We start from the raw sequence: 16,941 nt of genomic DNA, 5'->3' as shown, positions 1-16,941 counted from the left end.
CTTGGGTCTGCAACACCCTTTGGGATAGGTCCGGCCGACCGGTCGTTGCAGCAAGAGTACGTGGACAGCCCATTGAATTTCTTTGGGACACAAGAGGGTCCCGCACCACACTTAATTCCTCCACCATATTCCAGAAAGACACGTGGCCCACTACAGACACCATCACCCTCAGCGGCTTTACAGGCCACTGACAGCAGGGACTTATCACAGTCCCATGTCTACATTCAGATAGGCAATATCACTACCAAATACCCTTCGTTTTAGTCGACCTACCCCACACAGCGGAACACATTTTGGGAATTGATTTTATGAGCTCCCACAACCTGTCATTCGATCCAGTGAACAAATGTGTCTGGAAAATGGCAAAGACAGCAAGAGCCCCCACAGCGCTCACAGTAGATGACTATGCTAACATGATTAGCACAGTCGGCGAATACTGGTTTGACCCGACTACAATTAGCAAAGGCAAACAGGTTAGAATCATAGAATTTACAGTGCAGAAGGAGGCCATTTGGCCCATCGAGTCTGCACCGGCTCTTGGAAAGAGCACCCTACCCAAGGTCAACACCTCCCCTATCCCAATAACCCAGTAACCCCACCCAACACTAAGGGCAATTTTGGACACTAAGGGCAATCTATCATGGCCAATCCACCTAACCTGCACATCTTTGGACTGTGGGAGGAAACCGGAGCACCCGGAGGAAACCCACGCACACACGGGGAGGATGTGCAGACTCCGCACAGACAGTGACCCAAGCCAGAATCGAACCTGGGACACTGGAGCTGTGAAGCCATTGTGCTATCCACAATGCTACCGTGCTGCCCTTAGGGCAGTTCTGCAGAAAAACAGGGCAGCATTTGCAAGTCATAAACACGACTGTGGCATGATGGGTGGTTCGGTTCAGATGGATTTCCCCAAGAGGCAGAGGGAGAAATCTCAAAAGTAATTGACAGCTTATTAGAACAGGGCGTACTTAGATCAGTAGCCTCCACTAATAATGCCCCGATTTGGCCAGTAAGAAAACCCGATGGATCATGGCGACTGACCATCGATTACCAGGAACTTAACAAAGTCACCCCAGCCGCAGCCCCCACTGTAGCCACAAGTCCCGAGACCATGCTCAAACAGGGACGCCACTCACGATATTTTACGGTTTTAGACATCAGTAATGGATTCTGGTCCATTCCATTGGCAAAAGCGTGCCAGTACAAATTTGCCTTCACTTTCAAAGGTCAGCAATATGATGTGGAGATGCCTTCCGCAAGGATTCCACAACTCCCCCTCCATTTTCCACCGACAGCTGGCAAATGGTTTATCAAAATTTTCTCGCCCCGAATGTCTGGTCCAGTATGTAGACGACCTGTTACTGCAGACAGACACAAAGGCAGAGCACATCTCGCTTCTGTCAGAACTCCTAGGACTCCTACAGCAGATTGGATGCAAAGTGAACCCCAAGAAGGCCCAAATTTTGGAAGACAAATTGGTATATTTGAGAACGATTATCACGCACGGTAAATGTGAGATCGAGCATAAAAGGATTGACTCGATTGCCAAATTGCCCCTTCCCCAGAATGTATTAGCCCTCCGGTCGTTTTTAGGACTGGTTGGCTTCTGCCGAAACCACAGACGGTTTCGCCACCAAAGCAGCGCCCCTCTCCGACCTCCTAAAGAAGAAAGCTCCTTGGGAATGGCTTCCGCAGCATACGGATGCCGTGGATGCTTTAAAACGCGCACTCATCGCAGCCCCCGCACTACAAGTTCCAGACCCACTTTCCCCCTAGGCTATTGAGGTAGCTAGCACAGATCGCACCCTTTCGGCCGTGCTCCTACAGGAACGGCACGAAGAGTTAAGACCCGTGGCATAAGCATCAAGAGTTTTAGATCCTGTGGAGCAAGGATTTTCTGCCTGTGAAAGGCACGAGCTCGCAGTTTTCTGGGCAGTTCAGTATTTTTCATATATAACCAGACTTAACCCCATCACAATCCTCACGGAACACATCCCCACACAACTTTTACTAGACGGACGACTTAAGGACGGCAGTCAGCCAGATCCGAGCAGCCAGATGGACCCTTCTTTTGCAGGGACAGGACATCACTGTTAAAAGGACTAAAACCCACACTTTCCTAGCCGACAACCTACAGTACACAGGCACCCCCATAAATGTGAGATTATCTCACCACACCACAACACAGGCCCCTTTATCGCAAAAACACCTCCCAAGAAGTTAGGTAGTTCACCCCAGGGACCCCAGCACACAGACATGTGCGCACCCCTGAGAATATATGTGGACGGTTCTTCCACTGTATTAGATGGAAAACGCACAACAGGATGCGGAATTTATGTAGAGGACGCGCAGGGACGCGCCCTAGAGGAAATTTCATTAAAGCTACCAGGACACTTAGGCTCGCAGGCAGAACTGGCAGCCATTGCATATATAGTAGATCACCCAGGTTCGTTCCCCAGCCCAGCAGACATATACTCGGACAGCCTCTATGTCTGCAACAGCCTAACAGAATTCCTACCCCTGTGGGAAGCAAGAGGATTTGTTTCCGCAGACGGGAAACCCCGCCCATCAGCCCCATTACTCCGACATATTTTAGAACAAGCAAAGGACAGGACATTTGGAATTATAAAAGTTAAGTCACCACCGTTCATCCCCACCTGGAAATGTAAAAGCTGACGCACTTGCTAAAGCAGGTTCCAGGCATGGTTATTTTTGGAACCCCCCCCCCCCCCCCCCCCCCCCAAAAGCGCCCCTGTGAACGCAGTTCAGGTCTCACAGACAAATATCGAAGATTTAGTGCAGGCCCAGAAGCAAGATGGAAATCTCCGGGAGATTTTAAAAGGTAACTTCCCAGCCCCATATAACAAGTTTAAAAATGCACTGACCACACATGACGGTGTGATCCTGAAAGACACTCTTTATGTGGTTCCTGAACAGGACAGGAATCAGCTCATTTGTTTGTTCCATGATAGTCATGGGCATCAGGGAATTGATCCCACTACAGCCCACCTCAGGCAGCTCTGTTGGTGGCCAAATTTAAAGGAAGACATCGCCCACTATGTTGAGAATTGCCTTATCTGTGCCCAAAACAATCCGGACAGGTATGCGAAAAAAGCTCAACTCAGCCACACCCGCCCCATTAATGGCCCCTGGACTAACCTCCAGATTGATTTCATAGGACCCTTGCCCCCTTGCAGAAATGGTTATAAATATGTGTTGGTAGTTATAGACACGTTTACGAAATGGGTAGAGGCATTCCCATCAAGGACAAACATGGCAAAGACCACAGCTAAAATTCTGACCCACCACATCTTTACGAGATGGGGACTCCCCCGCAGCATTGAATCCGACCAAGGCTCCCATTTTACGGGACGTGTAATGAAAAACGTCCTATAGTTGATATTTGACATCAGCCAAAAATTCCACATCACATACCACCCCCAGTCAAATGGTATCGTGGAACAAATGAATTGGCCCTAAAAGCAACTCTCAGAAAAATGGTCCAACAAAACAACACCACTTGGGACCCAGTTCTCCCTTTTGCACTAATGTTTTTGCGTAACACTGTTTCCACATCCACAGGTTACACCCCCCACACGTTACACCCCCACACTTATGACCGGACGCCCCATGAAAGGCACAGAATTTTTGTTAGGACTTGACTTGACCAGCCCCGAAGTGATGGCCCTCACCCACGAGAACGCAGTGAGACAATTAGTAGAGAATGTAAAAACGGCTCAGCTGGCAGCCGCAGTAAAACTAGACACCAGGAAGAAACAGAGCAAGGCGTGTTTCGACAAGACAGTGCATGCAACTGAGTTTGATGTAGGACAGCAGGTTATGCTCTCCATTTACAACCCCAGCACATTCCTGTCACCCAAGTATTCAGGTCCGTACTCCATTGCGGACAAAGTAAGCCCCTCCGTTTATAAAGTTACGTACCCCAATGGAAAGACTGCGTGGTTTCATATAAACCAGCTCAAGGCATATGGCTCGCAGTCTAACCATGCACACCACGTCATGCTCGACGCAGCAGAACACCTCGCCCCGCCCACGGGAAACGTATGCCTACCCTCCCCCAGCAGGACCAGCCCATCCACGGACTCGACCTCGACTCCGCCCCGACTCTAGACTCCGCCCCGGAACACCCACAAGCAGCAGCAGAGACAGCGACAGTGACACAGACTTCAGCCACAGCACACCTCCCTACTTTTCCCCTGTAACAGGCCCCACACCCAGCGAATCTGAACACGATTCGAGTGATCCCTTCCTGGTCACATTCCTTAACAACCCACACCCACCACCACCACCACCGCCCTACGATGACGACCCCGACTCCATTTCCACAGAACAAGACACATGTATTTGGCACCATGACAATTCGTACAGGAACGACGAGATGGACCCCAAGTCACATCACGCAGCTTTGGCAACCCTTCTCCATACAAGAGTATGGCATCCGGGAGAAGAGGATGACATTGAGTCTGACTCCCAAAACGAGAATCCCTATGCGACCCTGTTCGCAACAGATAACTGAGGTGTCCAGATGATGTTAATAAGGAACCGCTTGAGAGAAACGGTGTCCTTTCTGATGGAACCTGCACGATATTCGTTGCATGTTTGTTTGTATGTGTTTGTCAAATGTTCTTTGTTTGCATTTAAACAGCCTTCCACAGCCCCACGCCAAATTTGTCCGCAGAAACCTATGAGAACTTGCCAGAGACGATCTCATAATTGCTCTTCTAATTTGACGGCACGCTTATCAGCCGAAACCACTGAGAACTTGCCAGCACCCAATTCGTAGCTGCTCTTCTGGTTTGGCGGTAGAGACACTACTGCAACCCACCACGATGACTACATTCTTGCCCATTCTTGCCGGTTACTCAGGCAGTGGAGAAACGGCAGTGGTTCCCGCCCTGTCTGAGGACCCCCCTCTGGTCAGCCAAGCTCGGGTACAGCGCAGCCCGCCCTACCCGGGGATTCCATCCAACTCTTACCCGTCGCGGCCCATACGCAACTCATTTTGGCTCTTTTGGTTCAAAAGTTGTGTTTTGTTTTAAGGTAACCCTTCGGTTGCTACCCCTCCTGCTATTTACATCCTCAAACATTTGGAGGGTAAATCGCAGAGATTGCGAGACGGCTCGCACTGTTTCAGTATTTTTAAGTATGTCTGGTCCTGAAATTCGGTTTTTTTTAAAAAAACGAGGGAGTCACAGATGGTGACCAATTATAATGGGTAATTGGCACTAAAGGACAGACCTGCTAACGTACAAGATATTAAACAAGATAATACAGAAATTATGCTTGTATCCACAGAATTCCAGAAGCTCCAGGAAGAGAAGGAAATGAGAAAAGAGAAAGATGAAGACAACCTCCATCTTTGTTGCTGTAGTTATACGATGTATTTGGTTGTGCGCAAATGCGAACCCCCTCACCCCCCCTCCACAGGCCGTCAATGATTCACTCCCCCATAGCACCCAGAGCCCAGTAACAACCAACGATACCCCAACCTGGTGTGATAGGCTCATAACATGGTATGTAGTTGAATCACTTCTGGCATTGGCAATACTCTGCAGCATCATGCAGACTATCCGCATGAAGAAATGGCAAAGGAGAGCCTACCACTCTCGCACCCCGGTATACAGGATGAGATCCCCTATTTTCGGTTTCCACCAGGCCCCCGAACCCCTTGAGATTTAATAAAGAACTTTTGTTTTGTTTGTGCGTCATTTGTAAATATAGAAATGTGTTTCGTTCGTGACTATAAGGTTGTAAAACTCTGTGCTTGACCGCCAAGCCAGAGGAAAATGTGAATGCTGCCATTATATTTTGTACTGTTAGGAAGTTAGTATGTTTGGATGATTTAAGAGAGAGTAGTTTATTGAGGATAGTTAGAGGTTCCAGTTCTTGGTTTGTAATGCATGTCCCTTTATGACATAGCACCACTTAGAATTGTTAGTTAAAATTTTTATTGCATAAGTTATGGTCAGTGTAGAGGCCAAGGAAGAGTGCTCGCTGGGTCAGGGAATGAAGACACCGCAGTAATGTGATCCTTCACGCTTCGCGTTGAGGATCACAAGGAGGGAGTGTAGCCACCTTGGTTGGCCACTTCCTGATTCCAAAATGGATCCCGCTAAGAATGCAGGGAAATTCAGCCAGGCACAGGGAAACAAGCAGGTGCAAGGTTTCCTGTGTATTAAGACTTGCAAAAACCCAGACAGAACCAAAACCAGCGATCATCTTCATACTAATGAGCGATCCCCAGAAACAATTGGATACATTAAAGTAATCGAGACCAAACCAGACTCCACGGCGCCAGCAGGAGCCAAGACAAAGGAAGGTCAATGGACACATAGGAACCGCCCAGCGATCAGGGAACAGCTCCAGTATTGGAGAAATCGATCAGAACGATTGGGACTTAGTCCAATCAATTGGAACCAGGTACGGGGTCCACCCAAAAGGGCGCAAAACCCCTGGGGACTATAAAACAGAGTCCTCAAGTTCAATTCGTCCTCCTTGGCAGGGTCTCTCAGCAGCTCGAAACAACTCTTGACCGTGACTCTCAACGAGAGACCTGCCTAGCAGCTACACCAACCAAGTAAGTCTCCAGTCCACGCACGCTATGAGATAGGCGCTCCTCGCTACTAGTCCATACCAGCTTGAAGCCTGCAGCCTCAGAATCGAACAAAAGGTCATTGTTCCCCTGACCTGGTGGGCCATTTCCAAAGCTAAGTACAGGCCTTTTAGTGTTAGAGCAAGTCTAGTAAGTAGAGTTTTATGCATGAGTATTGATTGACTGTGTATAATAAATGTGTTTTGATTTGAAACTTACTAACTGGTGTATTGAATTGTTGATCAGCACTTGGCTTTGAACCCCGTGGTGGTATCATAAAGATACCTGGCGACTCTAGAGCAAAGGTTATAAAACAGAGTAATTAAGTAAAGCACAATTAGCAACAGGGGCAGGAGATTTAGATGGGATTTGAGGAAATTATTTTCATCCAGAGGGTGGTTTGAAATGTAAATCTCTCCCTGACAGGGTGGTGGAGGCAGAAACAATGTTAGGCATTTAGATGAGCGCTTGGAATACCATAAGCATACAAAGCTACAGACCAAGTGCTGGGAAATGGGGCTAGAATAGGAAGGTGCTTGATGGCCGGCACAGACACGAAAGGCCTCCTTGTGTGCTGTAAAGTTGACTATTACAGCACAGAAGATGGCATTTGACTAACATATCCATGCTAGTTCCCCGAAGGAACAATTCACGTCCAGCTACTCCCAGCATCCTCTGCCCACATCCCCACTCAATTCTTCCTTTTCAGATAGTGAGAAACTGCAGAAAGATTTAAAGCATAAAGAGGCCACTCTGCCTATTCACCCCCACCCCACCCTCATTTGATGTAGTCAACTTGGACTTCAGCCAGGCTTTTGATAAGGTCCCACATGGGAGCATGATAGTGAAGAGTCAATGGGATCCAAGGAAATTTGTAAAATTGGATCCAGAATTGGTTGAGTTGCAGGAAGCAGAGGGTGATGACCAAGGGGTGTTTTTCTGACTGGAAGCCTATGTCCAGTGGGGTCCCGCAGGGATCAGTGCTGGAGCCCTTACTGTTTGTGGTTTATATAAATGATTTAGATATGTAGGTGTCTAGGGCGGGCATGAACTAGATGGACCGAATGGCCTCGTTCTGTGCTATAACTTTTCTACGGTTCTACAGGAGGATTGATCAGTATGTTCGCGGATGATACGAAAATTGATGGGGTGCTAAATAGTGAGCCTTAGATTACACGAGGATATAGACAGGCTAGTCAGATGGGCTGATAGGTGGTAAATGGAATTCAATCCGGATAAGTGTGAGTTGATGCACTTGGCAGGACAAACAATGCAAGGGAATACATGATGAACAACAAGACCCAGGGAATCACCGAAGATCAGAGGGACCTTGATGTCCTTAAGGTAGCAAAGCAGGTGGATACAATAGTTAAGGAGGCATATGCTATACTTACCTTTAGTAGCCGAGGTACAGAGTTTGAGAGCAGGAAGGTTATGCTGGAACTGTATAAAACATTGGTTAGGCCACAGCTAGAGTAGAGCAGAGTGCAGTTCTGGAATCCACATTATCCAGTCCGAAGATGTATCCGAAGATGTACAGGTTAGGTGGATTGGCCATGCTAAATTGTCCTTAGTGTCCAAAAAGGTTAGGTGGGGTAACTGGGTTACAGGGATAGCGTGGAGGTGTGGGCTTCGGTAAGGTGCTCTTCCTAAGGTCCGATGCAGAATCGATGGGCTGAATGGCCTCCTTCTGCACTGTAAATTCTATGAAAATTCTTTGTCGGTTGATGCTTGCACCATGGGGTACTGGGTCAGAGAAGTCAGGCCTCTGTCTTGTCTGTTCACAGGTCTCCTTCTGCACTGTAAATTCTATATCTATGATAACCTCCTTGCTCTTGTATTCTACACCTCAGCTAAGAAACAAAAAGATTTCATCTGCCTTCTTCACCACCTTATCGACCTGTCCTGTTACCTTCAGGGATCTGTACAGATTCATTCTGTGGGCAGCATGGTAGCATATTGGTTAGCACAACTGCTTCACGGCTCCAGGATCCCAGGTTCAATTCCCCGCTTGGGTCACTGTCTGTGCGGAGTCTACACGTTCTCCCCGTGTCTGCGTGGGTTTCCTCCGGGTGCTCTGGTTTCCTCCCACAGTCCAAAGATGTGCAGGTTAGGTGGATTGGCCATGATAAATTGCCCTTAGTGTTCAAAAAAAGGTTGGTAAGGTTACGGGGAGGGTGGAGGTGTGGGCTTGGGTAAGGTGCTCTTTCCAAGGGCCATGGCAGACTCGATGGGCCGAATGGCCTCCTTCTGCACTGCAAATTCTATGATCTATGATTCTAAGTTCCTTCATTTCCTCTACACCTCTCCGTTTACTCGCATTTATTGTGTAATCCTTGCCTTGTTTGACCTCCTCAAATGCATCACCTCACAATTTTCTGGGTTGAATTCCATTTGCCACTTTTCTGGGCACCTGACCAGTTCATTTATACCTTCCTGCAGTTGTCAGAAATCCTCCTCTCTATATACCACGCGACATGTTTATGTGTTGTTTGCAAACATCTTGATCATGCCACCTACATTTACATCAAAACCATTTCTACTATAAAAAGCAAGAGTACTAAGTCCTGCTGAACCCACTTGAAATTATTTCAGTGAAATGTTTGATCTATTTTACAGGTGTTAAATATTCAGAGTAAATGCAGAATGAAAATGGCTAAATCAAACTGGTGCAGTTTGTAGCAGTGTAAATTACTAGTTGGATTATATAATTTTTCGCATGTGCTTTTACTACATCTTATTTGTAAATAAATCCAAATCATAGTTAAGCCTGTTTGAAAGTCTAACGGTGTGATATTTTCCAATCTGCCACAAGACGAAAGGTTGTCTTAGGAGTGATTTGCTGAGCTTAACTGCTGGGCCCAAATACAATATTTCAGCTTTGCTCAAATCAAAAGATATGGGGATCAGTCTGTCTGTGGAAGTGACTAGGGTACTAACTCTGGATGAATGGAACATCTTCTACTATGTACACGCTACAGGCTAAAGCAATTTCTTGCCCTGCTGTTGGTGCTATTTTTGTTGCCCTTGGGTTCACTTTTGTTTTACTGGGTAAAATAATAAAAAACACTTGTACGGAGAAAAAGATGCAACTTTCTAACTACAGTAAATACAACCCTGGTGTGACTCTGGGACATTTACTTGCGTCAACATTTTGTTAAATTACATGTGAGGCTCCTGTGGTTTTACAGCTAGCATTAAATAAATCCTCGATGGTCATGGGGAGGTGCTGAACTGAGGACCATCACGCCGTGACAGGGCGGGGAATTACACCTCTCTGGGAGGCTCATTCACAGGGTGTCGCAGCTGGTTTTTCAGGTGGCATTTGGAGAAGGTTGAAGTTGATATATTGGAAAGGGGCAGAAAATTAAGCCAAGGACATAACTGTGACTGGACTCAAAAATGCATGAATACACCAGAAAATGAACTCGCTGGCTCTGGTGTGACGAGATTGATACAATATAGTGCTGTGCTTCATTTGATAGGAAGGCCAAGCAAGGGGCCAGACCCCACAGGCAAGACACTGATGATGAGAGGGGTACATTATTAAGTGAGATGCTCCTCCAGTCTCAGGTGACAGTGTAGATGAAGAAAGGCACTTGTAGCATTGATGATCTTACATGGATAAGATTACTGAGAACATACACATCACAGGCACTGTTAACGATCAAGACTCAAAACTCTAATCCCGATTAGATTGAAAAGATGTTAATTTTTTAGCAGATAACAATAAATAGCAAACGACAGTGGTAACAGAAAGTGCAGGAGCAGGAACATTTTGAAAGGATAGGAAGTTTTCACTCCATGCGCCTCAACACTGCCTGCAACTATTTTTGCATACACTCATACCTACAATCATCTCTTCTTTAATCTTTCAGCCGAAAGCAAAAAAAAAGTTAGGCTTTTCTTTTCTTGGAACAGTCCCACTAAAATAACCAGGAATATCTAGAACTAAATTTAAATTCCATTGGGATGTGCAACCATCAAGGAGGAGACTTCAGGAGGCAAATGTGTGAGGTGTGAGAGGGGAGGGAGGGCCAGGGATCATATGATATCAGGAAAGGGAGGGAAGAAACACAGGGCTTAATAAAAGGCAGGAAAGCAAAAAACAGCAGACAGGGAGCCTGGATAGAAAGAGGCAAAGATGTTGATGGTTCTGCTTGCAGTTGTTTGGCTCTGCCTGTGTCCTGGAGCCGAGCTGGGGCCGAGTGCACTCCGAGAGCGCCGGGGTCTCGTTGACATGGCCATGACCTTGTGGTGTTATCGTTCCAAACTGGGAATTCCCCTCCTCAAGCTCCACAACTACGGCTGCTATTGTGGCACCGGTGGCTCGAGCAGGCCGGTCGATCAGGTAGACCAGTGCTGCTTCCTACACGACTGCTGTTATTACCACACCAGAGTGACCCTGGGCTGTCACAGTCACGTCAAATGGAGCCTGTACAACTTCACATGCAAGAGGGCCCAGACAGAGTGTAAAGGGAGGACCGTGTGTAGCCGGATGTCATGCGAGTGCGACAGGGCCTTGGCCGAGTGTTTGTCCAGGGCTAAGCCCAGCGACCTGCACTACTTCTACAAGACAAGGTTCTGCAAGGAGAACAAATCTGTCTGCCCAGCCATCTTCCCCAACTCCACTACCATCATGTACTGGATTAAACAAGGCAACTGAAGCCTGGGCTACCTGCATCACAGGCAACAGCAGCATTGTTCCACACACACACTGGACCTCAAACTGCAGTGGTACACCACACTGGAGATCAGTTACTCAAAGGACTGCTGCATCAGCCACAGCTGGGGACTGACTACTAAAGCACAATCTAGCCTGGCATACGTGACTTTAAAACAGAAAGTGCCAGCACCAAGGAGGTACCAATTTACACAAAGTACAGGGTTCTTTAAGATAGCTTATTATGTTACTGCACAATTTTTATCTTGTAAGTAAAAATAAATGAAATATATTTAGTGAGTGTACCATCCAAATGGCTTAAAGCACTGCCTTGTGTCACAGTGACTTGTGAATACTGCTCGTGAATGGGGGACAGGAGCAACCCAGTTGCAGTACCTCTTCACTATCCACTCACCTCAATGCAAAAGATACTTGATAATATTACGGTTAAATTATATACCAGAATACACAATCGGCAAACCCAAAGAGGCACTTCGGAGTGTTGGTGGGCAGGCGACACAGATTTGTTAATGGCCAGAGAGCGAAGAAATAAAGCAGTATATCAAACACGAATATCACAGCATCACCACAGATTTTTTGAGTACAGGGTGCAAAGGGGGAAGTCCGTAAACAAAGTGCAGGCCGGGCACTGTGTCCCATACATTCACTGTCTCTCACTCAGCTATGAGCGGGATCAGCACTTGGGATACAGTAGGCCCGGCTCTTCAGGAGGGAGGGAGGGGGGGGGTCTCTCTGGATCTACGGGGAGGGGCTCTGTCCTGCTCAATGGGGGGGGGGGGGGGGCTGACCGGCTCTACTGTGAAGGGGGGGGGGGCGGGCGGTCAGGCTCTACTGTGAAGGGGGGGGGGGTCTGCCCAACTCTACGGGGAGGGGACGGGGGTCTGCCCAACTCTACGGGGAGGGGACGGGGGTCTGCCCAACTCTACGGGGAGGGGACGGGGGTCTGCCCAACTCTACGGGGAGGGGACGGGGGACTGCCCAACTCTACGGGGAGGGGACGGGGGTCTGCCCAACTCTACGGGGAGGGGACGGGGGTCTGCCCAACTCTACGGGGAGGGGACGGGGGTCTGCCCAACTCTACGGGGAGGGGACGGGGGTCTGCCCAACTCTACGGGGAGGGGACGGGGGTCTGCCCAACTCTACGGGGAGGGGCTCTGTCCTGCTCAATGGGGGGGGGGGGGGGGGGGGGGGCTGACCGGCTCTACTGTGAAGGGCGGGGGGCGGGCGGTCAGGCTCCACTGTGAAGGGGGGGGGGGGTCTGCCCAACTCTACGGGGAGGGGACGGGGGTCTGCCCAACTCTACGGGGAGGGGACGGGGGTCTGCCCAACTCTACGGGGAGGGGACGGGGGTCTGCCCAACTCTACGGGGAGGGGACGGGGGTCTGCCCAACTCTACGGGGAGGGGACGGGGGTCTGCCCAACTCTACGGGGAGGGGACGGGGGTCTGCCCAACTCTACGGGGAGGGGACGGGGGTCTGCCCAACTCTACGGGGAGGGGACGGGGGTCTGCCCAACTCTACGGGGAGGGGCTCTGTCCTGCTCAATGGGGGGGGGGGGCTGACCGGCTCTACTGTGAAGGGCGGGGGGCGGGCGGTCAGGCTCCACTGTGAAGGGGGGGGGGGGGGGGGGGGGTCTGCCCATCTCTACGGGGAGGGGACGGGGGTCTGCCCAACTCTACGGGGAGGGGACGGGGGTCTCCCCAACTCTACGGGGAGGGGACGGGGGTCTGCCCAACTCTACGGGGAGGGGACGGGGGTCTGCCCAACTCTACGGGGAGGGGACGGGGGTCTGCCCAACTCTACGGGGAGGGGAGGGGGGTCTTCCCAACTCTACGGGGAGGGGACGGGGGTCTGCCCAACTCTACGGGGAAGGGACGGGGGTCTGCCCAACTCTACGGGGAGGGGACGGGGGTCTGCCCAACTCTACGGGGAGGGGACGGGGGTCTGCCCAACTCTACGGGGAGGGGACGGGGGTCTGCCCAACTCTACGGGGAGGGGACGGGGGTCTGCCCAACTCTACGGGGAGGGGACGGGGGTCTGCCCAACTCTACGGGGAGGGGACGGGGGTCTGCCCAACTCTACGGGGAGGGGACGGGGGTCTGCCCAACTCTACGGGGAGGGGACGGGGGTCTGCCCAACTCTACGGGGAGGGGACGGGGGTCTGCCCAACTCTACGGGGAGGGGACGGGGGTCTGCCCAACTCTACGGGGAGGGGACGGGGGTCTTCCCAACTCTACGGGGAGGGGACGGGGGTCTGCCCAACTCTACGGGGAGGGGACGGGGGTCTGCCCAACTCTACGGGGAGGGGACGGGGGTCTGCCCAACTCTACGGGGAGGGGACGGGGGTCTGCCCAACTCTACGGGGAGGGGACGGGGGTCTGCCCAACTCTACGGGGAGGGGACGGGGGGTCTGCCCAACTCTACGGGGAGGGGGGGGGTCTGGCCCTCTCAATGGGGCAGGGGGGGGTCTGGCCCTCTCAATGGGGCAGGGGGGTGTGGCCCTCTCTATGGGGAAGGGGGGTCTGGCCCTCTCTATGGGGAAGGGGGGTCTTGCCCTCTCTATGGGGAAGGGGGGTCTGGCCCTCTCTATGGGGAGGGAGAATGGCCCTCTTTATGGGGAAGGGGGGTCTGGCCCTTTCTATGGGGAGGGAGAATGGCCCTCTCTATGGGGAAGGGGGGTCTGGCCCTCTCTATGGGGAGGGAGAATGGCCCTCTCTATGGGGGGGGGGGGGGGAAGAATGGCCCTCTCTATGGGGAGGGAGAATGGCCCTCTCTATGGGGGGGGGGGGGTGAGAATGGCCCTCTCTATGGGGAGGAGAGAATGGCCCTCTCTATGGGGGGGGGGGGGGGGGACTGGCCCTCTCTATGGGGGGGGGGGGGTGGAGAATGGCCCTCTCTATGGGGAGGAGAGAATGGCCCTGTCTATGGGGGGGGGGGGGGGGTGGGGGGGACTGACCCTCTCTATGGGGGGGGGGACTGGCCCTCTCTATGGGGAGGGGGGGGGGGGGGAGTCTGTACCTCTCTATCGGGAAGCGGGGGGGGGGGGTCCGTCCCTCTCTATTGGGAGGGGCGGTCGCGCTCTCTCCCTGGGTAAGTCTCTTGCTTTCGGGGACAGGATATCTCAGCGACGCGGCCTCACCTGGATCAACACCTTGACGAACATGAGCGGGTGCGATAGAACCGTCAGCCCCGCTCCCAGATAGAGCTGGCTCCAGGTGTCCGCCATTGTGAACCCAGAACACACCACGCGGAACCGGAAATAGACACAGAGGGCGGAGCCTCAGAGAGTGTCTGTGTACAGACACAGATAGAGTACACACACAGAGAGAATATACAGTGTGTCCAGACACAGATATAGAGCACACACACAGAGAGTACACAGTGTGTCCAGACACAGATATAGAGTACACACACACACAGAGAATATACAGTGTGTACAGACAGAGATATAGAGTACACACACACACAGAATATACAGTGTGTCCAGACACAGATATAGAGTATACACACACAGAGAGTACACAGTGTGTACAGACAGATATAGAGTACACACACACACACAGAATATACAGTGTGTCCAGACACAGATATAGAGTACACACACACAGAGAGAATATACAGTGTGTACAGACAGAGATATAGAGTACACACACACAGAGAATATACAGTGTGTACAGACAGAGATATAGAGTACACACACACACAGAGAATATACAGTGTGTCCAGACACAGATATAGAGTATACACACACATAGAGTACACAGTGTGTCCAGACACTGATATAATATACAGTGTGTACAGACAGAGATATAGAGTACACACACACACAGAGAATATACAGTGTGTCCAGACACAGATATAGAGTATACACACACAGAGAGTACACAGTGTGTACAGACAGAGATATAGAGAACACACACACACAGAGAATATACAGTGTGTCCAGACACAGATATAGAGTATACACACACAGAGAGTACACAGTGTGTACAGACAGAGATATAGAGTACACACACACACACAGAATATACAGTGTGTCCAGACACAGATATAGAGTACACACGCACAGAGAGTACACAGTGTGTCCAGACAGAGATATAGAGTACACACACACACAGAGTACACAGTGTGTCCAGACACAGATATAATATAGTGTGTACAGACAGAGATATAGAGTACACACACACACAGAGAATATACAGTGTATCCAGACACAGATATAGAGTATACACACACAGAGAGTACACAGTGTGTACAGACAGAGATATAGAGTACACACACACACACAGAATATACAGTGTGTCCAGACACAGATATAGAGTACACACGCACAGAGAGTACACAGTGTGTCCAGACAGAGATATAGAGTACACACACACACAGAGTACACAGTGTGTCCAGACACAGATATAGAGTACACACACACAGAGTACACAGTGTGTACAGACAGAGATATAGAGTACACACATACAGAGAGTACATAGTGTGTCCAGACACAGATATAGAGTACACACACACACAGAGTACACAGTGTGTACAGACAGAGATATAGAGTACACACATACAGAGAGTACATAGTGTGTCCAGACACAGATATAGAGTATACACACACAGAGTACACAGTGTGTACAGAGATATAGAGTACACACACACAGAGTACAGTGTGTACAGACAGAGATATAGAGTACACACACACACACTGAGTACACAGTGTGTCCAGACACAGATATAGAGTACACACACACACAGAGTACACAGTGTGTACAGATATAGAGTACACACACAGATAAAGAGTACACACACACAGAGTGTACACAGTGTGTACAGACAGAGATATAGAGCACACAGAGTACACAGTGTGTACAGACAGATATAGAGTACACACACACAGAGTACACAGTGTGTACAGAGATATAGAGTACAGAGAGAGAGAGAGTACACCGTGTGTACAGACAGATATAGAGTACACAGAGAGAGAGTACACAGTGTATAAAGAGATATAGAGTACACACACACAGAGAGTACACAGAGAAATTGTACAGAGTGTATGGATAGAGTGTACAGAGAGAGAGTGAGTGTGTGTATGTACAGAGAGTGCACAGAGAGAGAGAGTGTACACAGTCTGCGTAGAGAGACAGAGAGAGAGAGTATATGCAGAGAGAGTGCACACAGAGTGTGGACAGAGCGAGAGAGAGTGTGGATAGAGTGCACAAACAGAGATTGTGTGTACAGAGTGAGAAAGAGAGTATGTACACAGAGAGAATGTGCACAAAGTGGTAGTCACCACTAGTAGTATATTACATGTATTACGGCACTGCCTGTATATTAGAGGTACAAGGGTAAATCCCTGCCTGTTGGCTCCGCCCAGTAGTTGGCGTATAAATGTGTGTGCTCTCCTGTGCTGCAGCCATTCTGGTTCCAACTACAGGAGGCACCACATCTTTGCTCAATAAAGCCTCGATTTTTCCACTATTCTCATCTTTGTGGTAATTGATAGTGCATCAATTTATTGAGCAAAATTTTTTAAACGATGGATCTCCGCATCAAGCCTGATCGCCTGCAGCTGAGCCCTCAAGCAGCCAACGCTACGTCCACCTTTGAGCACTGGCTAGCCTGCTTCGAAAGCTACCTCCGAACAT

General features: G+C 49.9%; 1 protein-coding gene across 2 annotated transcripts in view; it reads right to left on the bottom strand.

Annotated features, from left to right (window-relative positions):
• The window catches only part of mtch2 (mitochondrial carrier homolog 2), a 73,746-nt gene extending 59,146 nt beyond the window's left edge, over window positions 1-14,600 (bottom strand). For both annotated transcript variants that reach the window (XM_038807318.1, XM_038807319.1), the window contains exon 1: window positions 14,442-14,600. In XM_038807318.1, the coding sequence (XP_038663246.1) occupies window positions 14,442-14,528 (87 nt within the window). In that variant the 5' untranslated portion in view covers window positions 14,529-14,600. The remainder of the gene's footprint in view (window positions 1-14,441) is intronic.
• Window positions 14,601-16,941: the final 2,341 nt, after the last annotated feature.

Source organism: Scyliorhinus canicula, chromosome 9 (assembly GCF_902713615.1).
Source record: "Scyliorhinus canicula chromosome 9, sScyCan1.1, whole genome shotgun sequence".
Taxonomy (NCBI): Eukaryota; Metazoa; Chordata; class Chondrichthyes; order Carcharhiniformes; family Scyliorhinidae; genus Scyliorhinus; species Scyliorhinus canicula.
This window is presented reverse-complemented; position numbering and strand designations above follow the sequence as displayed.